The sequence below is a fragment of the Pelobates fuscus genome, chromosome 5 (genome assembly GCF_036172605.1).
Source record: "Pelobates fuscus isolate aPelFus1 chromosome 5, aPelFus1.pri, whole genome shotgun sequence".
Lineage (NCBI taxonomy): Eukaryota > Metazoa > Chordata > Amphibia > Anura > Pelobatidae > Pelobates > Pelobates fuscus.
In genome coordinates, this window is record NC_086321.1 from 33,313,149 (window position 1) to 33,332,391 (window position 19,243).

Here is a 19,243-nt window from a genome sequence, read left to right on the forward strand (position 1 = left end):
AAAGGGCAGAGTAAAGACAGTTATCCAAACATATTCAGAGGTAGAGGGCGATTTGCTCTTACTCCTTGCTGTCACTTTTCACTGTAAGTCAGTAATCATCATCAACCCCATGCGGGTTGCTTACTGAGGCAGAAATGATGTAGTCAGTTCTTGTGATCCATACATTACAGCCCTTTTGCCATTTAACACGATGTTATAAATACGATTACAGACTGATAGACAATCACATTCGGGATAATTGATGCTCAGTGGGGTAATGTCAGCAATCAGCTGTCACAAAATGGTTTCACTTTGATTTTTAATTTGTGGACAGCTCATTGAAGAGCTAACCAATCGTAATCTTAAAGGAACATTTTAGGCCCTTAGAAAATGTGTTTTATTGTGCAGTGTATAAAAATTATCCAGATTTTTTTTTTAAGATGTTACGTCTGTGGCATTTGCAAAAGATATAAAAATCTTGGGTCCACCCCTTGTCTCCCTCTTCTGACAGAAAGTGTGAGGCAAAATGTAGAGAGAACATATAGGAACCTCTGTCGCACAAGTTGTATTCATTATTTGTTTTGTTAGGATTCATAATTCTTCTTATTTTAACACAGAAGCAGCAGAGAATACAGCAGTATTGTAAGATCACCTAGTGTCTTATACTACGATCAGTGTACATCCAATACCATAAAAAGTCACCCAGTGCCCAGTTAGTGGCTACATGAAATGATACCCCTACCTCCATGTTCCCAATAAGAGGGAGCAACAGATCGTTGACAAAACTGTCCGGTAACGTTACTGGGCTTTATTCAAACTCGTGAATTTATTCAGTCTCGCAAAACTTCTTGTTATTCAGATACAGTGAGTATATTTGAGGAAGGTGATTATTTGAGATTCTTGTTGAGGTCTATTTGACATGGGTTCATTTCCTGTGCCCACATGATGAACAAGCTGTTTAATGTTCTTACATCCGCACATTTTGCCAAACAGCATCTGCTGGCAGAACTGATGAGTTCGGTACTGGCAAAGTTTGCAAACTACATCTATCGTAAGAGATCAACCAATTTTGAATAAGCACTGTTGGACATATAGACAAACACCCACGGTCCAAAGGGTTAGTTATCACTGGCATAGTATGATTAGCCAAATCACTATCTAAAATATCTGTTATAATAGTTTTGCTAGCAGTATCAATAACACAGTGTATAAGTGAATTTTACTTACAGACAGGTTAATTTTCTAAGTTGAGGATTGTTTGGAATGCAGAGTGAATTCAAATTGAATTTCGAATCTAAGGCCAAAATAATTGAATTCTCTCAGTTGGCTATGCCTTCAACTATGCTATTGTGGTCTCAAATTTAAAAAAAAATCACTTTGAATTCCCGACAAGCCTCACTTTAGGGAATGACCATTAGAGTGTTGCACTTAATATTCAGACTTTTACTAAGGGTATGGATTTAGTTTTCATTATGTTTTTATTGTTTTTAATTCTATTTGTATTTATCTTTTATCATTCTATAACGTGCAGAGTTTATGTATATGTATAAATATTATTATAATTCTTTTTAATACAATATGTCATAAACTGCTACCCAAACTTGAAATAATCTACTGAAAACCTAAACGAGAGGATTAAAGATTCAGTTCATTACACAAAATTCACCATACGTGCCAATTAGACTGGAAGGTAAAATGTGGCTTTCAGCTGGGAAGTAGCTCAGGTAGTGGGTTGTCCGATCAGACTGTTTATTGTGCACATATCGTTGTTAATGATAGGTGTAATTTCTTTCTTCAAACTCTAAAGCACCTGCCATTGATCTCCCTCTATTATCGACTCCCTGAAGTCTCCCGTAAAATGCTGTGGACCCAGATTGTAAACTGGTGATCTACAAAATTAGTACCATATGCTGCTAAAGTTCTGTAAGTGCAGAGATTATATACACCAAGTCTCCGATTCAATATATAGATGGAGTTTCATGATTGCAATTTTGTTCTTCGTTTCGATAAACACCTTGTGTGTTAGACCAAGCTTGCCTCTACAGGCCTCTAGAAGAGAAAAGTGTAAAGTACCAATTATCTTGACTATAACAATAACAAGTGCACTAGAAAATGAGAATAGCATTGAACGTGTACAACATCTGAAACAACAATATAATCAACTTGGCCTTTTAAAGTGGTTGAATTACATTTCTTATCTCTGCTTGCCAGATAGTGATTTCAAAAGAAATATAAATTTCTTAAAAGATGACCAGAAACAATATTTATGCATGGATGAATATATTGATAAATGCATTATAATAGAGAAAAGATAGATAGATAGATCAATCAATCATCATGTAGATAGATGGATGGATGGATAGATAGATGGATAAATGGATAAAAACATAGATAGATAGATAGATAGATACATGGATACATAGATACATACATAGATCATCAGATTTATGGATGGATGGATGGAAATAGATAGATACATAGATCATCGGATGGATAGATAGATAGATAGATAGATAGATAGATCACCATATTTATAGATAGAGAGATAGATAGATCATCAGATTTATGGATAGATGGATAGATAGATAGATAGATCATCGGATGGATAGATAGATAGATAGATAGATCATCATGTGACTGGATGGATGGATAGATAGATTATCATGTGGATGGATGAATGCATGGATGGATGGATCGATCATCAGGTAAATGATGGACACATACATACACAAATACACACACAGACATAGAAACATAGAATGTGACAGCAGATAAGAACCATTCGGCCCATCTAGTCTGCCCAACATTTCAGACACATATGCACCAGTATTGTTTTCTATAACTTAAATCATGGTAGTTAGTTTTTTGTAGAATGTAAGTTGTGCAATGGAACTTTAGGTCTGGAAGTTTGCTATTGCTTTAAAAAAGAACAGATGTTCCTTTAATCCCAAGAGATAAAACAATTGCAAATGCTTTACGTGCTTGAACGTATTACTCTGACACTGGACATTTAACTTGTGTAACTGTGTAAATGTTTATGGGTATATTGGATAAGGGAGGTCATTTCCTACCTATGTAATATGATGCAGGTGTTCGCAATGGTTTTTTCCCTCTGTCTTTCTACATATCTGACATACATTTTATCTCCTTTGTCCTTGGGGAAAAAAAGTAGCAGTGGAAATATTAGAGAAAACTTTTCAGCTGCCGTGGACTCTAGGGAAGATTGAAATGTTCTCCAAGCCTTCTTTGCATATTGTGCCTCGGTCTGTCTCCAGGCAACGTAAGGTAACCCCTTTGCTTCTAGAGTCTCATCGGTTTTTTTTCTCTGTAATATATTGCAGACCCTCTGGCAGGAAAGTGATTTTCTGGAGACATTTGGCAATACTGCTCTACACTCTCTAAGACTTTTTCTATATTTATTTTTCCTATTTTTTTTTTTTTTATTGATATAAGGTCTAATGATTCAGATTGCAACAATGATATATTCAGAGGGATTATTGCAACTGTTCTATAAGGTCGTTGTCGTCGTTGTCCAATCAGAGTATATATTTGCGATGGCATGAGACAGTATGATGTCGAATTTCCCCTCCGAACCTCACAATGAGAGAAGATTAGTTAGCAGAAATTTGCCAACTTGTCGAACTTGCAGCTCTTCAGGTCCAGTATTCTTAGGATAGCTCATTAATAAAATATTCTAGGCTTCTCCTTAATATATTTTCCTATGATCCACTGATTTATAATATAATGATCCATATGGTCCAATGATTCATAAAACAATAAAACATAAAATAGCATATGTTATTGAATAGAACTAAGTCAGATATTTATTACCGTAATATTTTCAAAATGTCTTTTTGATCATATCAACCTTCCCCCCATATAGGTTTTACACAATATATATATATCTACAAAAAGTAACCTTGTGATCTGAATGGAATGGAATAAAACCCTTGGCTATTTGTATAGGGCAATAGAACCATAAAGATATTTTTCCAATTAGACCCCTCCAGCCCTCAAAGTAATATGACATTTATAGGGAGTAATATAGTTCAATATGATATGTGTATTCTACAAAGGAGTAATCTATGCATGCACAAAATGCAATGGCTGATGTACAAGCTCAATTTCTGGCAATTGCTCACAATTGAGGTCATGTGATGACATCAGTGGTCACATGTCAGAGTACACAGTACAAATTTAAAAGTGATGATGTCATCCTCCAAGCATTAGGACATGTTCGGTCCAGTTTAACATAATCTATTAAACGCGCCCTGTGTATTGTCTTTTATGCAGAAAAAAGTATTCCTCTAAAGAATACTACGTAAAAAAAGGAATTCTAGTGTCGAACGTACAATCCATAACAGAAATATATATTGCTCTCTACATTATACTATAGCTACTTTATATATCCCTTTTATAGAAAGTTGGAGGTATTTATAGCAATTTCTTATTGTTCAAACCATAAATCAATATGTAAATAAATTGATTAACCGAAAAAAATATATAGTGCGCTGATGAATATAACCCACGTATATGCAGAAAGGCACTCCTTAACCTTCCTAATGTTTCACAATTACTCTAATACTAAAATAAAACTTTGTAAATAGCGTGCATATTGCGGACTTGTCACAGGAACAAAGCTAAGAAAAAACAACAACAATATTACTCAATCTGACAATTATTATCTTATTTCTAAAATAATAAAAAAATATATTTTTTATTAAAACTATTATTACTAATGTATTTTTTTTTAAATTGTAAAACGCACATTAAAACTACATACTAGTAGATTGCATAATTTTGCACAAAAAAAATAAATAAGGAAGGAGAAACATGGCAGTGATTTGGTGTGTAGGGGTTCATAAGGCGTACTCAGGACCCACTACTGAAAACAATGATGAATGTGGGATCAGCTGGGGAATTTCAGCCACTTCCTGGTTCTTACAAAAGCTTAGCATTTGGGTAGCCGATTTTTGTTCTTCTTTTTACTAATCAATCCATTTTTTTTTTTTTTTTAATGCATCAGTAAATAGCATTATGGATGTCAACATCAGAATTGACTTACACAAAGCCTATATTCTTACTTGATTTTTTTTTTTTTTTTGCTGACTTCTATTAGCCTTCTAGAAAGGTTTGTGTAAATTTACTGCAAAAAAAAAAAACAAAAAAACTTCTTGCTAATTTTCTAAACTAGCACTGTACAGTGTATAAAAAAACGAGTGAAAGTAAATTTCAAATTTAAGGCCAGGGTAACTAAACTAAAAGCGTAGCTGACTTTGAGATTTTTCCCAGTTTAGATATTTTGAAATTCACAACAAATTAACTTTAAATGATCGCTTTAGTAAATAAACGCTAAAGGCATGTGTTGTTATGGAGAATTTATCTTTACCAAAGTGACCAGTCACCTTTAAATGCTGTGAAAAAACCAAGCATGCACAAAAAAAAACATTTTAATAATGAAGATTATACCCTGGGTTATATATATATTTTAGTTTTACACGTTTAATATTTTAGGATTATAATACATAAAAACCATTTTTAAGCAAATTTAAAAAACAAAACACAACTTGATATTTGTAAAATCACAATTTGTATTTTTTTTTTTTTTTACAAAAAAGCCCCACGTTTTTGTGTTTCGATATACGCTGCAGGTGCCCATTTGCATACTTGTCTATGATTATGACTGTCAATTTACTAGGAATGAGTTTGCAATTCACATTTCCCAGACCTGCTCAATATCTTTTTGAGTGTGACGTGACCATAATAATAAAAAAAAAAACAACAACTAGCCTTGGTGATACTAATTAATTATTCTGGAAATTATAACAAAAATGGTCCATTTGCTCTACAGAAAGTTGCCAACTGACCTGCAACGTTCACACCAACACAGCTGAACTAAAAGAAATTGTTCAACACGACTGAGTACGAGATTTTTCCCTACATGGCTACCTTGTCCAAAATTTGGCAAGTCAGGTACCAACTCACTGTAATTCAAGGTTTAGCAAATAAACCCCAATTACCGAACGGTCTCTGACGGAGATGATGAAAACCTCTGAAATATTTCTTCCAAAGCACTTTTTTTGCCTTTTATAGGGATTTTGTAATATAATGAGATGCAGAAATTCATTGTGCAAACAAACTAATTTGGTTTTGACAACCAGCTGTGCACATGAGCAGTGCTATTGTCTTCAATGTACCCACATTTTCACAGAGAAATGAACAATCCTTACTAGGGGAATATTAGTTATTATGAATATAGTGTAAGTATGTAGAAGGCTAGCTGCGGTTCAGTGTTTGTTTTAACGTTTTAAGTCGTTAGTTTGTTTTATATTCCATCTTCAATACCAAAATATAAAAAAATGTTAGTTTGTTTTAGCATTATTTCATACCCCCAACATTGGCGTCCTTTGAAGAGTGATGTCGGTGGGCAGGCTAAAAGGGGGTGGGTCAGTCACATGAATCATGTCACTGGCCCTGCCCAACTGGGACAGCTCCAACCAAAAAGATGGTGGATATGCACAAAGAACGGCCAGGTCAGCCGGGTCAAGTGGCCAATCCAACACAGGGAACATTTTTACGTTTTTTGGGGTGATCAGACTATTATCCTGTATAGAAACCCAGGCGGTGTAAAATTATTTAGCATAGGAAAGTTTTGTTCTTACTAACTAACAACAAATTATACAATCAAACTGTAATCACGAACAATGTGTCTTATTTACACCGAAGGTTTTTGTAAACACATTTGTTGTAGATTAAAGACACATTACTGTGAGTATTATTGTTGTGGAGTTCTGTTATACACTCAGACACAGCAATAATATGGAGCTCCTAGAAAAGAAGGATATTATGATAGAAAAGAGGGACAGAGGGTTTTAGTTCTATATGGAGGACACTTGGGCGGTATGGAACGCCTGCTCTATCATTTTCCTCTATAATACTGAGAACGCACATATGCACTCCAGTACTCGTTGACTGATGCTATGTGAACACATGTTACGTCTGCAGGCTTGCACACAGGTCATGATGATTTTCTGTACCCTGGCAGCTTCACATAGGATGCAAATTGCTCGAACCATAGCTAACATTTTGTTTTAATATTGATAGCACAAATACCCTGATACTGACAGTTTACATATTAAAAACATCACCAGGCTTGTCCGGTTAGCTGCTGGGGCTATTAGGCAGTAAAGCACAGAAATTACATTTGTGCCCAAACAACATGATATTACACAATATATAAGCATTTATTTATAAATATAAATGTAATACTTGTACTTATATAAACTTTATCAAATTGCCTGAGAGTGTATTTTCAGTCAGCTGTTACCCTCTTATCACATGTGTGGACTAAAAGCCTTGAAGGGTCTGCTATGCAAAGCTTTTCTTATCAGTTGTGGCATAGGTAGGTTTTACTAGAGAGTTGCAAATAAAAATAAAAAATAAAATGCAGAGTTAGTAGCAGGGATCAGATCTGTGCACACACACATCACATACAGCAAGTACACACCACACTCACTAACATTAAATAAAGCCAGTTCACATCGCACACACATCACAACCAGCAAGCACACACCACACACTAGCATTAGACACAGCCAGCTCACATCGCACACACATCACAACCAGCAAGCACACACCACATACTTGCATTACATACAGCCAGCTCACATTGCACACACATCACAACCAGCAAGCACACACCACACACTAGCATTAGACACAGCCAGCTCACATCGCACACACATCACAACCAGCAAGCACACACCACATACTTGCATTACATACAGCCAGCTCACATTGCACACACATCACAACCAGCAAGCACACACCACACTCACTAACATTAAATATAGCCAGCTCACATTGCACACACATCACAACTAGCAAGCACACACTACACTCACTAACATTAAATAAAGCCAGTTCACATCGCACACACATCACAACCAGCAAGCACACACCACACACTAGCATTAGACACAGCCAGTTCACATCGCACACACATCACAACCAGCAAGCACACACCACACACTAGCATTAGACACAGCCAGCTCACATTGCACACACATCACAACCAGCAAGCACACACCACATACTTGCATTACATACAGCCAGCTCACATTGCACACACTTCACAACTAGCATGCACACACCACACACTAGCATTATATACAACCAGTTCACATTGCACACACTTCACAACTAGCAAGCACACACCACACACTAGCATTACATACAGCCAGCTCACATTGCAAACACATCACAACCAGCAAGCACACACCACACTCACTTACATTAAATACAGCCAACTCACATCACGCACACATCACAACCAGCAAGCACACACCACACACTAGCACTACATACAGCCAACTCACATTGCACACACATCACATACAGCCAGCACACACCACACACTAGCACTACATACAGCCAGCTCACATTGCACACACATCACATACAGCCAGCACACACCACGCACTAGCACTACATACAGCCAACTCACATTGCACACACATCACAACCAGCAAGCACACACCACACTCACTTACATTAAATACAGCCAGCTCACATCACGCACACATCACAACCAGCAAGCACACACCACACACACACACATTACATACTGCTTGTATTTTTTAGCTGACTCTATGGTAAAGCTATCTAAAAGATGGGTTACCATGGGCACTATATTCAGTACATATAACACTGATGATAGTAAATATGAAGTGCAAGACCTTCAAATAATGCATTCTCTAAATAATGCTTTCATAAAAGAAAGCCCAACTTCAGCTTGGGTGTCCCTTAAAGTAATCTAGTAATGAGTGTGGGATCCCATCGAACAGACATTGCGAAATACATCTTTTGCCTTAACCACTTAGAAAATGTTTTGTTTTTTTAAAAGCCTTACTCCTTGCTCCACCACAGTTTTAGGTTCGTTAGTTTGTTACATTAAACAATCCTTTTTGAATCAATCTAAACGAAAACAGTCATGCTAGCATGCATTGTTTACAAGGAATCTCTGCAGCACTGAATACACACGCTAGCATTTAAATATGACTGTGGTGACCAGTTATCTATTCCTCATGTATACTCTTAGCTTCAGGGTCCTCAGAACAGGCCCACGGAACAGATTGCTTCTTTAAAAGCTGCTATTCATAAATTGCTTCATGAATAGCCTGCAAATAATTTATGCATTTTCTTTTTTTAACCGCAATTCTTTTTTTTGTGTGTGTGTCTTGATATCCTGTACTTATATTTGTAGTTTCTTGCCTAGTCCAGTCCGAGCCCTCGTGCTTTGTTATGTGTTTTAGGTATTGCTGCAGGGCATAGTCAGATCTCTGCACAGAGAAGGAAGTGTTGAGTTTTGGTTCCCATTTTGTGCTTCTGGAACAGTTTAGGGAAGGAAACACCTTTATACCTTTTATTGTTCGTGGTTGCTGACATCACATCCTTCCTTAACCACTTGATGTGTGTTTCCTGTCATTCTGTTAGGATTCTTCTAAACTAGAGAAGACAGAACGACGGAACACAGACATTCAGAAAACATTCATTTCTGGCCAAATGATCATCTTCTGTCCATCTGAATTCCCTTCATTTGAGCAGAGGCTTAAATCAGTCTTCCTTCTCCTCTGTGCATTCGCCGCAACATACGGTGAACAGAAGCCTGTTAAATTGAAGTTCCTCATTTTTCAGTGAGCTGTCTGATTTTTTTTATGTTTGCCTTGCAAATGTTGCAGATTCACAGTTCCAAGAATATTTTTACAATGCTGCATATTTAAACATAACGCTATAATGTTTATATTTACCAACAACATTTTCCTAGCGGATACGTCCCTAGCAATCTAGACGGTTAAAATGAACAAAGTACTTATACACGTATATGTATAAATATTTATTTTTAACTTATTTCCAAATCGACTTAAAAATACTTGCAATCTATGCGTGTCGTAATATACAGAATTTACTCTGGTTGTGCAGTGATTTATTAGAGCAGTAACAACTGCATATACTTTTGTTGTTGAATGTGTGTTCATCTGTCTGTGGAACTGTAAAGGAAATGTGTTTGTGTGTTATGTGCGTGTTTTTGAGTATTAACGTTGTAAGGTTTTGGAGACCCCTTAGCCTATATGTCAATAGGAAGAAGAAGACCGTGGCGCAGGCACCATAATCACTACAGCTCAGTGCAGTGGTTATGGTGCATTGTGTGTTTGGATGCAAACCTACGGTTTATGCCAATCATTTCCCTCGCTGCTGATAACCAAAGCTTGGCCTTTCTGCAGCCACATTGATATCACAGAAAATGCATTTCTTCTTTATTCATCGAGCCTTAGATGGTATTGCTATAGAGTGCTGCAGTAACCCATCCCTAGAATTCACAATCTAATCCTGACATGCCTTGTTTGACTACTTTGGATGTTTTTTTGGGATGTCAAGGTTGGTTGGTAACAGAACGATGGACCTACCCAACGGGTCCATAACAAAGTACTCGCAATGGAACATAAAGTTAATAACTTGAAGTCACATTTGTCACCCCAATTCATCTTCTAAATAATAGAGCGGCTTCAGTGGGACCAGGCTTTGCGTGGTGGAGAGAGCCCTGATTTTATGTTAAACCACCCAAAGGCAATGTTTGTCTCTCCAGAAAACTGGAGGATAACAAACAGTGAGTCACTGCCCCATGACCACTACAATGAGCTGTGGTTAGGATGCCGAGAGCGTCCCCTTACAATTTGCAATTCACCACCGTTCTTGGCTTAGCGAATAAATCCTGGGATTTCTTTTTTTCTTATAGGTGTCAAAGTGCACGTCTTTGTTCTATAGCCTGCTTTGTGTTCCTGCAGCACGCAAAGAGTTAAAAGTGATAAATGCTTGTAAAATCCACTAGATTGCCATGTGCTCATAGAAAGCGAGGTAAAATGGAAACTGTTCAATCACTTTCTTGCTGCCTGAGTGAAGATTGCAAATGATAGCTCACTTAAAGCTTGTTCAAAGGAGTTTAAATCACAATTGATTTACTCCCTGACTGAGCTGCCAATGGAATAATTACTAATCGCTTGCCAAATGAGGTGGGATGGAAGGTAGCGAGTGCATTTTAAACACACAGGAGGTTGATTGGCAACAGAACGATAGACCTGCTACAACCTAACAAATTTAAAGATTTAGAAAGGGCCAGTGGCCCGTTTAAGAACTAATGAAAAATGTGACATAGAAAATAAACATTAGCAAATGTTACCCTATTTTAATGACAGTAGAGTTGTGCCCAAAACTAAATGACGGAGAGGCCCATTCTGCCGTGTCTGCCAGAGTATCTTCATAGCTAGGGACTTCCATACACATTGCACACCTTTACCTGTAGGAGAGGAGTCTGAGGTTCTTTAGGAGATAGAATTATTGTCTTAAATTGCTGATTCAGACAACTTCTCCAAACCATTTTTTTCCAGATTCACATGAACTAATTTCACCTGGAATGTAATCGAGAATGATCTGGACAAAGGAAAATAACATTAGAACTTCTTTTGACATTTGTAGCGGGTTACATATTGTGCTATGCCACCTACATCTCTCCGAACCATTCTGGAATAATGGTGGCATGGGGGGTCTGGCTATAAGACCTTGTGGGCCTTTATTGTTATTATTATTATTATTGCTTTTATCTATGAAGTTCCAAGAAATTCTGCTGAGCCTGAGTGTTGAAATTTGTGAGCATAACAAACAATTTTGAAACTTTATAATTGTATTCAATCTTTCTATATTGGCAAGCGAAATTGGAAACACTGACCATTGGAATGTACAGTTTTCTATTAATTTGAACTGTTGACTTGAAAGTAATCTAATTGGTTGTAATACAGCTGAGATTAAGACGCAACTAAGTTATTACATGCATTTTATCCTGATCTATGAATGCATATTTATAAATGCTGTGCTAGGATGCTCTGCATTTTATGAGCGTTATTACACCCCTCTTATTAAAGCATTGTTTAATCTATAGTCCTGATTATACATTATTTATACATATTGGTCATCGGACATTCCAGGTAGTTTTATCACAAGACGATGAAGTCCTATAGACCCAAAGCATGCTGTACGGTTCCAGAATACCATATTTATCATAGTATAAGGCCAGCCAAATAAAATAAAAATATGTTTTTTTCATTAACAGTTAATTTCAGTGAATTTAAAGTGAAATTTGCAAACTTAAATTGGAACTGTTACTCCGCAGCATTTCTATTATCACGTTTATTTAGCCTCCAATTTTAATGAGCCAGTATTTGTAAGTTGTGGGGAAAAAAAAATTACCGGTATATAAAAAATCTGCACCTCCCTGTCCTGCAACTGGCCGCCTCCATCTTAAGCTTCCTGTCACAACTAGAAAAGAGGCAAAATGAAACAACGTTTTTACTTATCTAACTCCTATCCTGGCTGTGACTGAACTGTACTGGACTGTGATGTCGTTTGCTAAATCTTTAAATCAATACATGAAAAAAGTTATAAAGTTACAGAAGTTATAAGCAGTTTTTTTTTTGTTTGCTTTTTCAAAGTTGTAGATTCCAGAAAAGTGACGATTCCTTTTTAAGAACAAAACTAGCGAAGCCAGTAAAATTCTCCAAACTAAGCGATACTTAAAATGAGCAAATTAGCTTTTTATGTCAGTATACTTTGTTGCGTACCCCTAAGGAAATAGAGGAATCTTTATTTATTTTTTTCATAAGTTTGCTTTGTGTTTTTTTTTTTTTTTATTTCCTTTCAAAGTTTTTTTTTTTTTTTTTATTATGTTTGAAATACAGTTTTGAAAATAGATTATGTGATACATCAGTGATATAATTCTTATTTTATTATTTATATAGCGCCAGCAAATTCCACAGCGCTGTACAATGGGATGTAAAATATAATTTCCTTTTTACATAAATTACTTTTCCATCAGGGCAATTGTAAGATGGCTATGATCTTTTCACACCATATCCTGCAGCCGCAGCTCGGCATAACTCCATTAATGAATTCATATTTAGTAAAATAGAACGTCTGTTTTATTAATAGCCTCAATGATTTTTTAAAACAGTAACTTGCAAACTGTATATAGTAATCGGCAGCCAGTAATGCCTGGCTTATTTCCATCTGCAAAGCTTTGACAAATATTTTTCCAATCAGTTACGTGGTGCTATTTACTTATAACAAGCTGTTCAATATGTTATGATTATTTTTCATTTTTTTTTTTTTTTCTGTGAAAGTCTGAAAATGTAGAACTGATAAGCTAGTGGGAGGGTCTGAGCATTCTGTTACTGTACGGAGAGAGAGGACATTATCCTTCCTGGCAGCTTTGTGATTTCTTCTTCTTCACTGCCTTCCAAAGTCGTGATCCTGAAATCAGCTTTTATCCTGCTAACCAATAATGTAAGCTGACCTTCCACCCCAGTGTGAACGGAGGCTTATGTGGGCATGGAGCTGTAAGAGGATAGTGGCCCTGACTTCAGCTAAAAGAGAGCAAAGAATTAGTTCCATATGCTTTTGCTGAGGATTAGCATATGGGCTTATGGTTACTGAGAAAGCCTATTAAGCTCTTTTGGGTCCTGCATGTGTTTGGGAACTACTTTTTATCTTAATGTCTCAGGTAAGAGGACTGTCAGAACAGAAGAGCAAGTGTAATATATGCTTTCTAACGTGCACACATATGTCGTCAATATATCTTGTAAAATAGCAGGTTGTATATAACTGTGTTCTGAAGTTTAATGCAGATTTTGCGTAAATGGAGACATACTGTCTCTTTAAGGGGATTGCCACAGAGTCAGTGTCCCTTTAAATTGGAGTTATCTGATGATACGTTCTGGGAGTTTTGTTTAAGTTAGATGATACTGTGTCATTCGCTCAAAGTTAAAATTAGTATACATGTGAATAACATCACAAAGCAGACATTGTTGGCAACTGTTTGCAGCGTACTACGTGGCCCTAATTGCCATGGCTAGCACATTCCCACTTGCATTGTGTGTTTTGGAAGCATATTTTGTTTATTTATTTATTTATAAAAATATTTTACCAGGAAACATACATTGAGATTTCTCCCATTTTCAAGTGTGTCCTGGGTCCACAAAAAATTGCATTGATACATTATGGTACAATAAAATATGTTGATAGTACCGCTTATTAACACGTGTCATGGATTGCAGATAACATATATATATATATATATATAAGTTATTTATTTATTTTGTATTTGTACAATTTAAATACAGTTTTTTTCTTAGTTTCATATTTTTTAGTTATTTAATTTGTCCTATTACTGATTACGATGTGTTTATGCATTAACCTTGCATTTAAGGTTTAGCCTGAGCAGTACATGCAAATAAACCCAGCTGTAATCTAACAGTAACGTAATAAATGCATGTCTTGGTCATGTTATTGCATTCGATGCATGTGTAAGATTTTGCATTTAATATGTAACAACTGGTTTGATGCGTACAAGCGTCAACATATAAGTGTGTGAATAATGTGTGTGTTTGTGTGGAACTCAAAAGGGTAAGAAGCGTGTCAGCCACAGGAATTGTGCTGCAAGCATTGGTTCAAATAAGGGGAATAAGTGAAGTGATATAGGATCTTTGTTCGTTCAAATAAAGCAGCAGGCTCAGAGATCATCCTTAGTGCTTTTCTACCTCAGCAGCTTTGAATTGGAGCCAAACAATGGATTAAATACCCAGGACATTGGCTTAATGTTACACTGCGTGTTGTGAGAATCTATCGGTTTGGCTGTTAGAATCAGATAGAAAGCACATCCCAGTCAATGAAACGGATGCACCACATTCTCATATGCACCAAGAACATCATTAACCTATAAGTCATTAACCTAGCTGCTCGTTGCTGTAATCTTGGCAGCCAAAGGGTTAACAGTACCCCATCCCCTCAGACAAAAAAAATAAATAAAAAACGGAATTTGTGTAAACCAGGTTTCTGTGTTATGACTTTATATTCAGGTCAAGAAATACAAGTGAATATGTGAAATTATGCTTGATGAGTCAGGCTTGTGTTTACATTCTGATTTTGAGTGTGCATGTCATTTTACAGGTTATAATTATTATTCAAAAAAAAAAAAATGAGACAATTTAAACTTTAGGAGGTTATTTACTAATCAGAGAATTGTAGCGGACTTAAACCAAATTGCAGAATTCAGGCCAGTATAACTGATTTAAGGAAATCCCCCAGTCAGTTTGACTGTTTTAGCCTGAGTTTTAAGTTTTGTTTTTGGGTTCAACCAAATTCGCTGTTTAGTGAAACCCTTTAGTGTCACAGAACAAAAAAAAAACAAAAAAAAAAATGTTTGATTTTGTGTGTGTGTGTGATTATTTTTTATGTGGATACTGATTGGTTTGCCAAAATTATTTTGTATTTAATTGCATTGCAACTTACCTTGCAAGACCGTTATATACACTTTTATAAGAATGTGACTTAAAGCACTGCTTTTTCATATCAAATAATGTTACAGGGATCATGTGTCAGCATAGTCTCTAAAAAAAAGCAGATTTTAGCCAAAAAAAATGTCCTTGGCTGAAAAAAAAAAAATTGGCCTTAATGTGTGTACTGACAATTTACTGCGTGTTAATCCACTGACGGTTTACAACAGATTATCATTAGTTGGAGCACAGTTCATCAACAGACGTGGAGTCCCTGCTAAACCACTAAACTGGTCAATGTGGCCTGTGCACTAACCTACCAAGAACAAAGACATGTGTTTTATAGTTAAAACTTTGTATTGTTGTGAAATTGTATTGAAGCAGATTAGTATGTTGGCATTTAGTTACAACAATGATGTACTATCAAATCATAAAATCAAACTGGACATATTAGCAATAATGGCCTTCTTGTCTTATTTTTTACGGTTTTTTATTTTTTATTTATTGAATTAACTGGCGAAAATGAAACCAGCAAATCTACCAAATTTAAACTTGCTCAGAGGCAATGGCAACCATAGTAATTAAAATTATTTTATTTGAGAAAGGTAATTTTTGCATCCGTTTAAATACAACATTTATATTGTACAATTTCTTAGGGCGAATAAACCTATATGATTGTCCTATATCTCTTCATATCTAATTTCATAGTAGTTTAAATGGTACATTTATAGTAGAATAACTATACCAAGAGAATATAAAGGTCAATAGGGAGAGACATGGAATATTTTTTTCTTCAATTTTTTATTTGGTGATTAATTATCATTTCTCCCCAAATTAGCCCGGAACTATCTCGTTTTACAGTTGCACTAACATTACCCTCTTTTTATCTCGTCTACCACTAGGTACGGATGCCGGGATCTGTGAATTGAAAAGTGCAAATAGGAAGGTGATAGAATTGTTGAAAGAAAGACGAGAGAAGGCAAGAGAAAGGGAAAATACACAGCTTCAAGGACGAGAGAAGAAAGGAAAACGGGGACTATGGGGAGAAAAAAGATTCAGATCACGAGGATAATGGATGAACGCAACAGACAGGTAAGAAAATAATAGGGGATTTGGTAAAAATGTGTCTCAGGTCATTCACATCAGTATACAGAGTAATGAGTCTTTCCATAAGGATCTCACTTGTGTAATTAATCACAGTGCATACATTAATGTATACACACTACGAATAAACATTCATATTTTTTTGTTAGGTTGAAAATAATTAATTGACAAGCACAGCAACAGTGTCACTAGATCAGCAACTTGGATAGAGGCACCCAGTCATGTTCACGGGAGGAAAGTGACATTCCCTGATCACAACACTGTATAATGATAGGAATAAGGGTTTAGAGCTCTGACTCCTCTCCTATAGAGAGGGAAAAAAATATTGTGAACAAAATGCGTCTGGAGCCTTGGAACATTATGAAATGTAGAACCTAGTGAGAGACTATTGTATTATGTTTATTGTCCTGTCTCTCGTAATTAACATCATCCCTCAAGAATTGTAGAAGCGTTACTTATTGCCGAAATGTTGCAAAAAGACATTTTTTAAATTAAAAAGAAAAATAAAGCCATACATTTTTTTTTTTTTTTTTACTTTCTCTTTTAATTTATTCATTCCTTTTGGGATATCTCGGATTTCAAAAAAACAGATTGATGAATTAAAAAAAGTGATGTTTCTTTTATTTAAGAAATATTCAGTGTGGTGCTATTATTTTGAATTTCTGTAAGCCGTGCAGTGGGGCCATTTACATCAAAAAAGCAGTCTAGTGGCACGTCTTACTCAACTAGTTTGAATAGATTTGGGGATAAATCACAACTGGTAACTGGCAAGTGAAGAACTGGCAAGTGAAGTGCTCATTTTTTGGGGGGAAAAAGATATATGCTTTTTATCCCACTGTTACCAGAAATGTGCAATTGCCTTCTCAGTTCAATTCAATACCTAGTTTAGTGTATTATGCCAATTTCCCCTTGTTTACTATTATAAAGGAAGCCCACGCTAAAGTACAAGTGAATGAAATGTTTTGGTAATCCTCGAGGAAATTCATGAAAGTGTAAATTGTCAAAAATTCCAATTCAATTTTTGGCCTAAAATTCACAATTTGCTTTGAATTCACACTTTAGTGAGTTGCTTTGGCAGAGGCTGATAATACAGTGATGTCTTTTCCCCCAAATAAAATTAATATAAAAATATACAATACAGACCATTTATGATTCTGGAGTTTTACAATGTACACATGCGCAAAAATAATTCATAGAGATCAGTTTTTTTGAGAGTTTGATACTTGACATTTCACATTGTGTGTGTGCATAGCTATATACAGACACACATGCACATTTCAAAACAGATGGAAAGGTCACAATAGATATTTCTGTAATCTACTGCATTGTGGTTAAAGAATGATCTAGTGTCCTGGCTGATGAAATCTGTCTAACACAGTGTCGGATCCTCAAACATATTGTGTTGTCGCTGCAAAAACACATGCATAGGGCAAGAGTGATATGACTGGGTAGGTGGTTGGACATCCATCATCAATGGACGTGAATGCACAGTTCTGTGGAGGGGGTGAGCTGGGCAAGGAAGGGATAAAGTCAGTGGCAAGCATAGGGTTTGATCGCCCAAATTCATCCAGAAAGAAAGAATCGTGTAATGATATATTTAAAAAAAAAATAATATATATATATACATTTTCTGTAGAGGATGTATTTTTAAAACCTGAGTTTCCTACGATTGTATATTAACATTTGGCCTGTTTGTTTACAAACTGTTTACAATTTATTTATTTAACAGTGCCTAATGAGCCTAATATACGCCCTACTTAAGTTAATCTGACAAATAGAAGATAAGTGTATTTGAAGAGAAATTTGAGAGTTCGAATCTGGGAGTAATTATCTGCATTTTTTTGTCAGTTTTATCAGACTTTTTTTATTTTTTAACATGCTTGATAAGCGAATCTGGCCACATGCCTGCCTACAGCGTGCTGTACATGAAAGGACCACTATAGTGCCAGGAAAACAAACTCGTTTTCCTGGTACTATAGTGCACTGAGGGTGCCCCCACCCTCAAGGTCCCACTCCCACCGGGCTGAAGAGGGAGGAAGGGGGTTAAATACTTACCTTTCTCCAGCGCCGGGCTCCCTTGGCGCTGGGGACTCTTCTCCTCCTTCGGTCGTCATCGACTGAATGCGCATTCAGCCAGTCCATAGGAAAGCATTCTCAATGCGTTCCTATGGATGCTGGCGTCTTCTCACTGTGAAAATCACAGTAAGAAGCGCGGAAGCGCCTCTAGCGACTGTCAATGAGACAGCCACAAGAGGCTGGATTAACCCTATTGTAAACATAGCAGTTTCTCTGAAACTGCTATGTTTACAGCAGGCAGGGTTAATCCTCGATGGACCTGGCACCCAGACCACTTCATTGAGCTGAAGTGGTCTGGGTGCCTATAGTGGTCCTTTAAAGAGCAGGTTTTAGCACTGATTTTATGTTGATTTCCCGAAACGCAGTAGGAGTAACTGAACATAATATACGTGTCCAATTACATTTTTTAAATGACATCTTGTAGAATTTTTCAAAAGAATCTCAGTAGAACAAGATAGAGGTTGACGTTGTTAAAGTGGAAGAATATATAATGACTAACTAAAACTCCCTTAATGCTATATTTCCGTTCAAAAGAAAGGACTTATTGTGATTGCTGCTGTCAACAACTATAAACCATAAAAAAAAGCAGTAGTATATTTAATATATTAGCAGAACAAAACACAAGTTAGATTGGGAGCAAAGACTTTCCTCCTAGCACTCTATGGAAGGATTCATTGTACCCAATAAAAAAACATTTGTCTCTC

The 19,243-nt window shown here is 36.2% G+C and overlaps 1 protein-coding gene across 6 annotated transcripts in view; it reads left to right on the forward strand.

Moving 5' to 3' along the window:
* MEF2C (myocyte enhancer factor 2C) overlaps positions 1–19,243 on the forward strand; it is a 246,571-nt gene that overhangs the window by 106,737 nt on the left and 120,591 nt on the right. For all 6 annotated transcript variants that reach the window (XM_063453699.1, XM_063453702.1, XM_063453704.1 and 3 more), the window contains one exon: positions 16,262–16,451. In XM_063453699.1, the coding sequence (XP_063309769.1) occupies positions 16,398–16,451 (54 nt within the window). In that variant the 5' untranslated portion in view covers positions 16,262–16,397. The remainder of the gene's footprint in view (positions 1–16,261; positions 16,452–19,243) is intronic.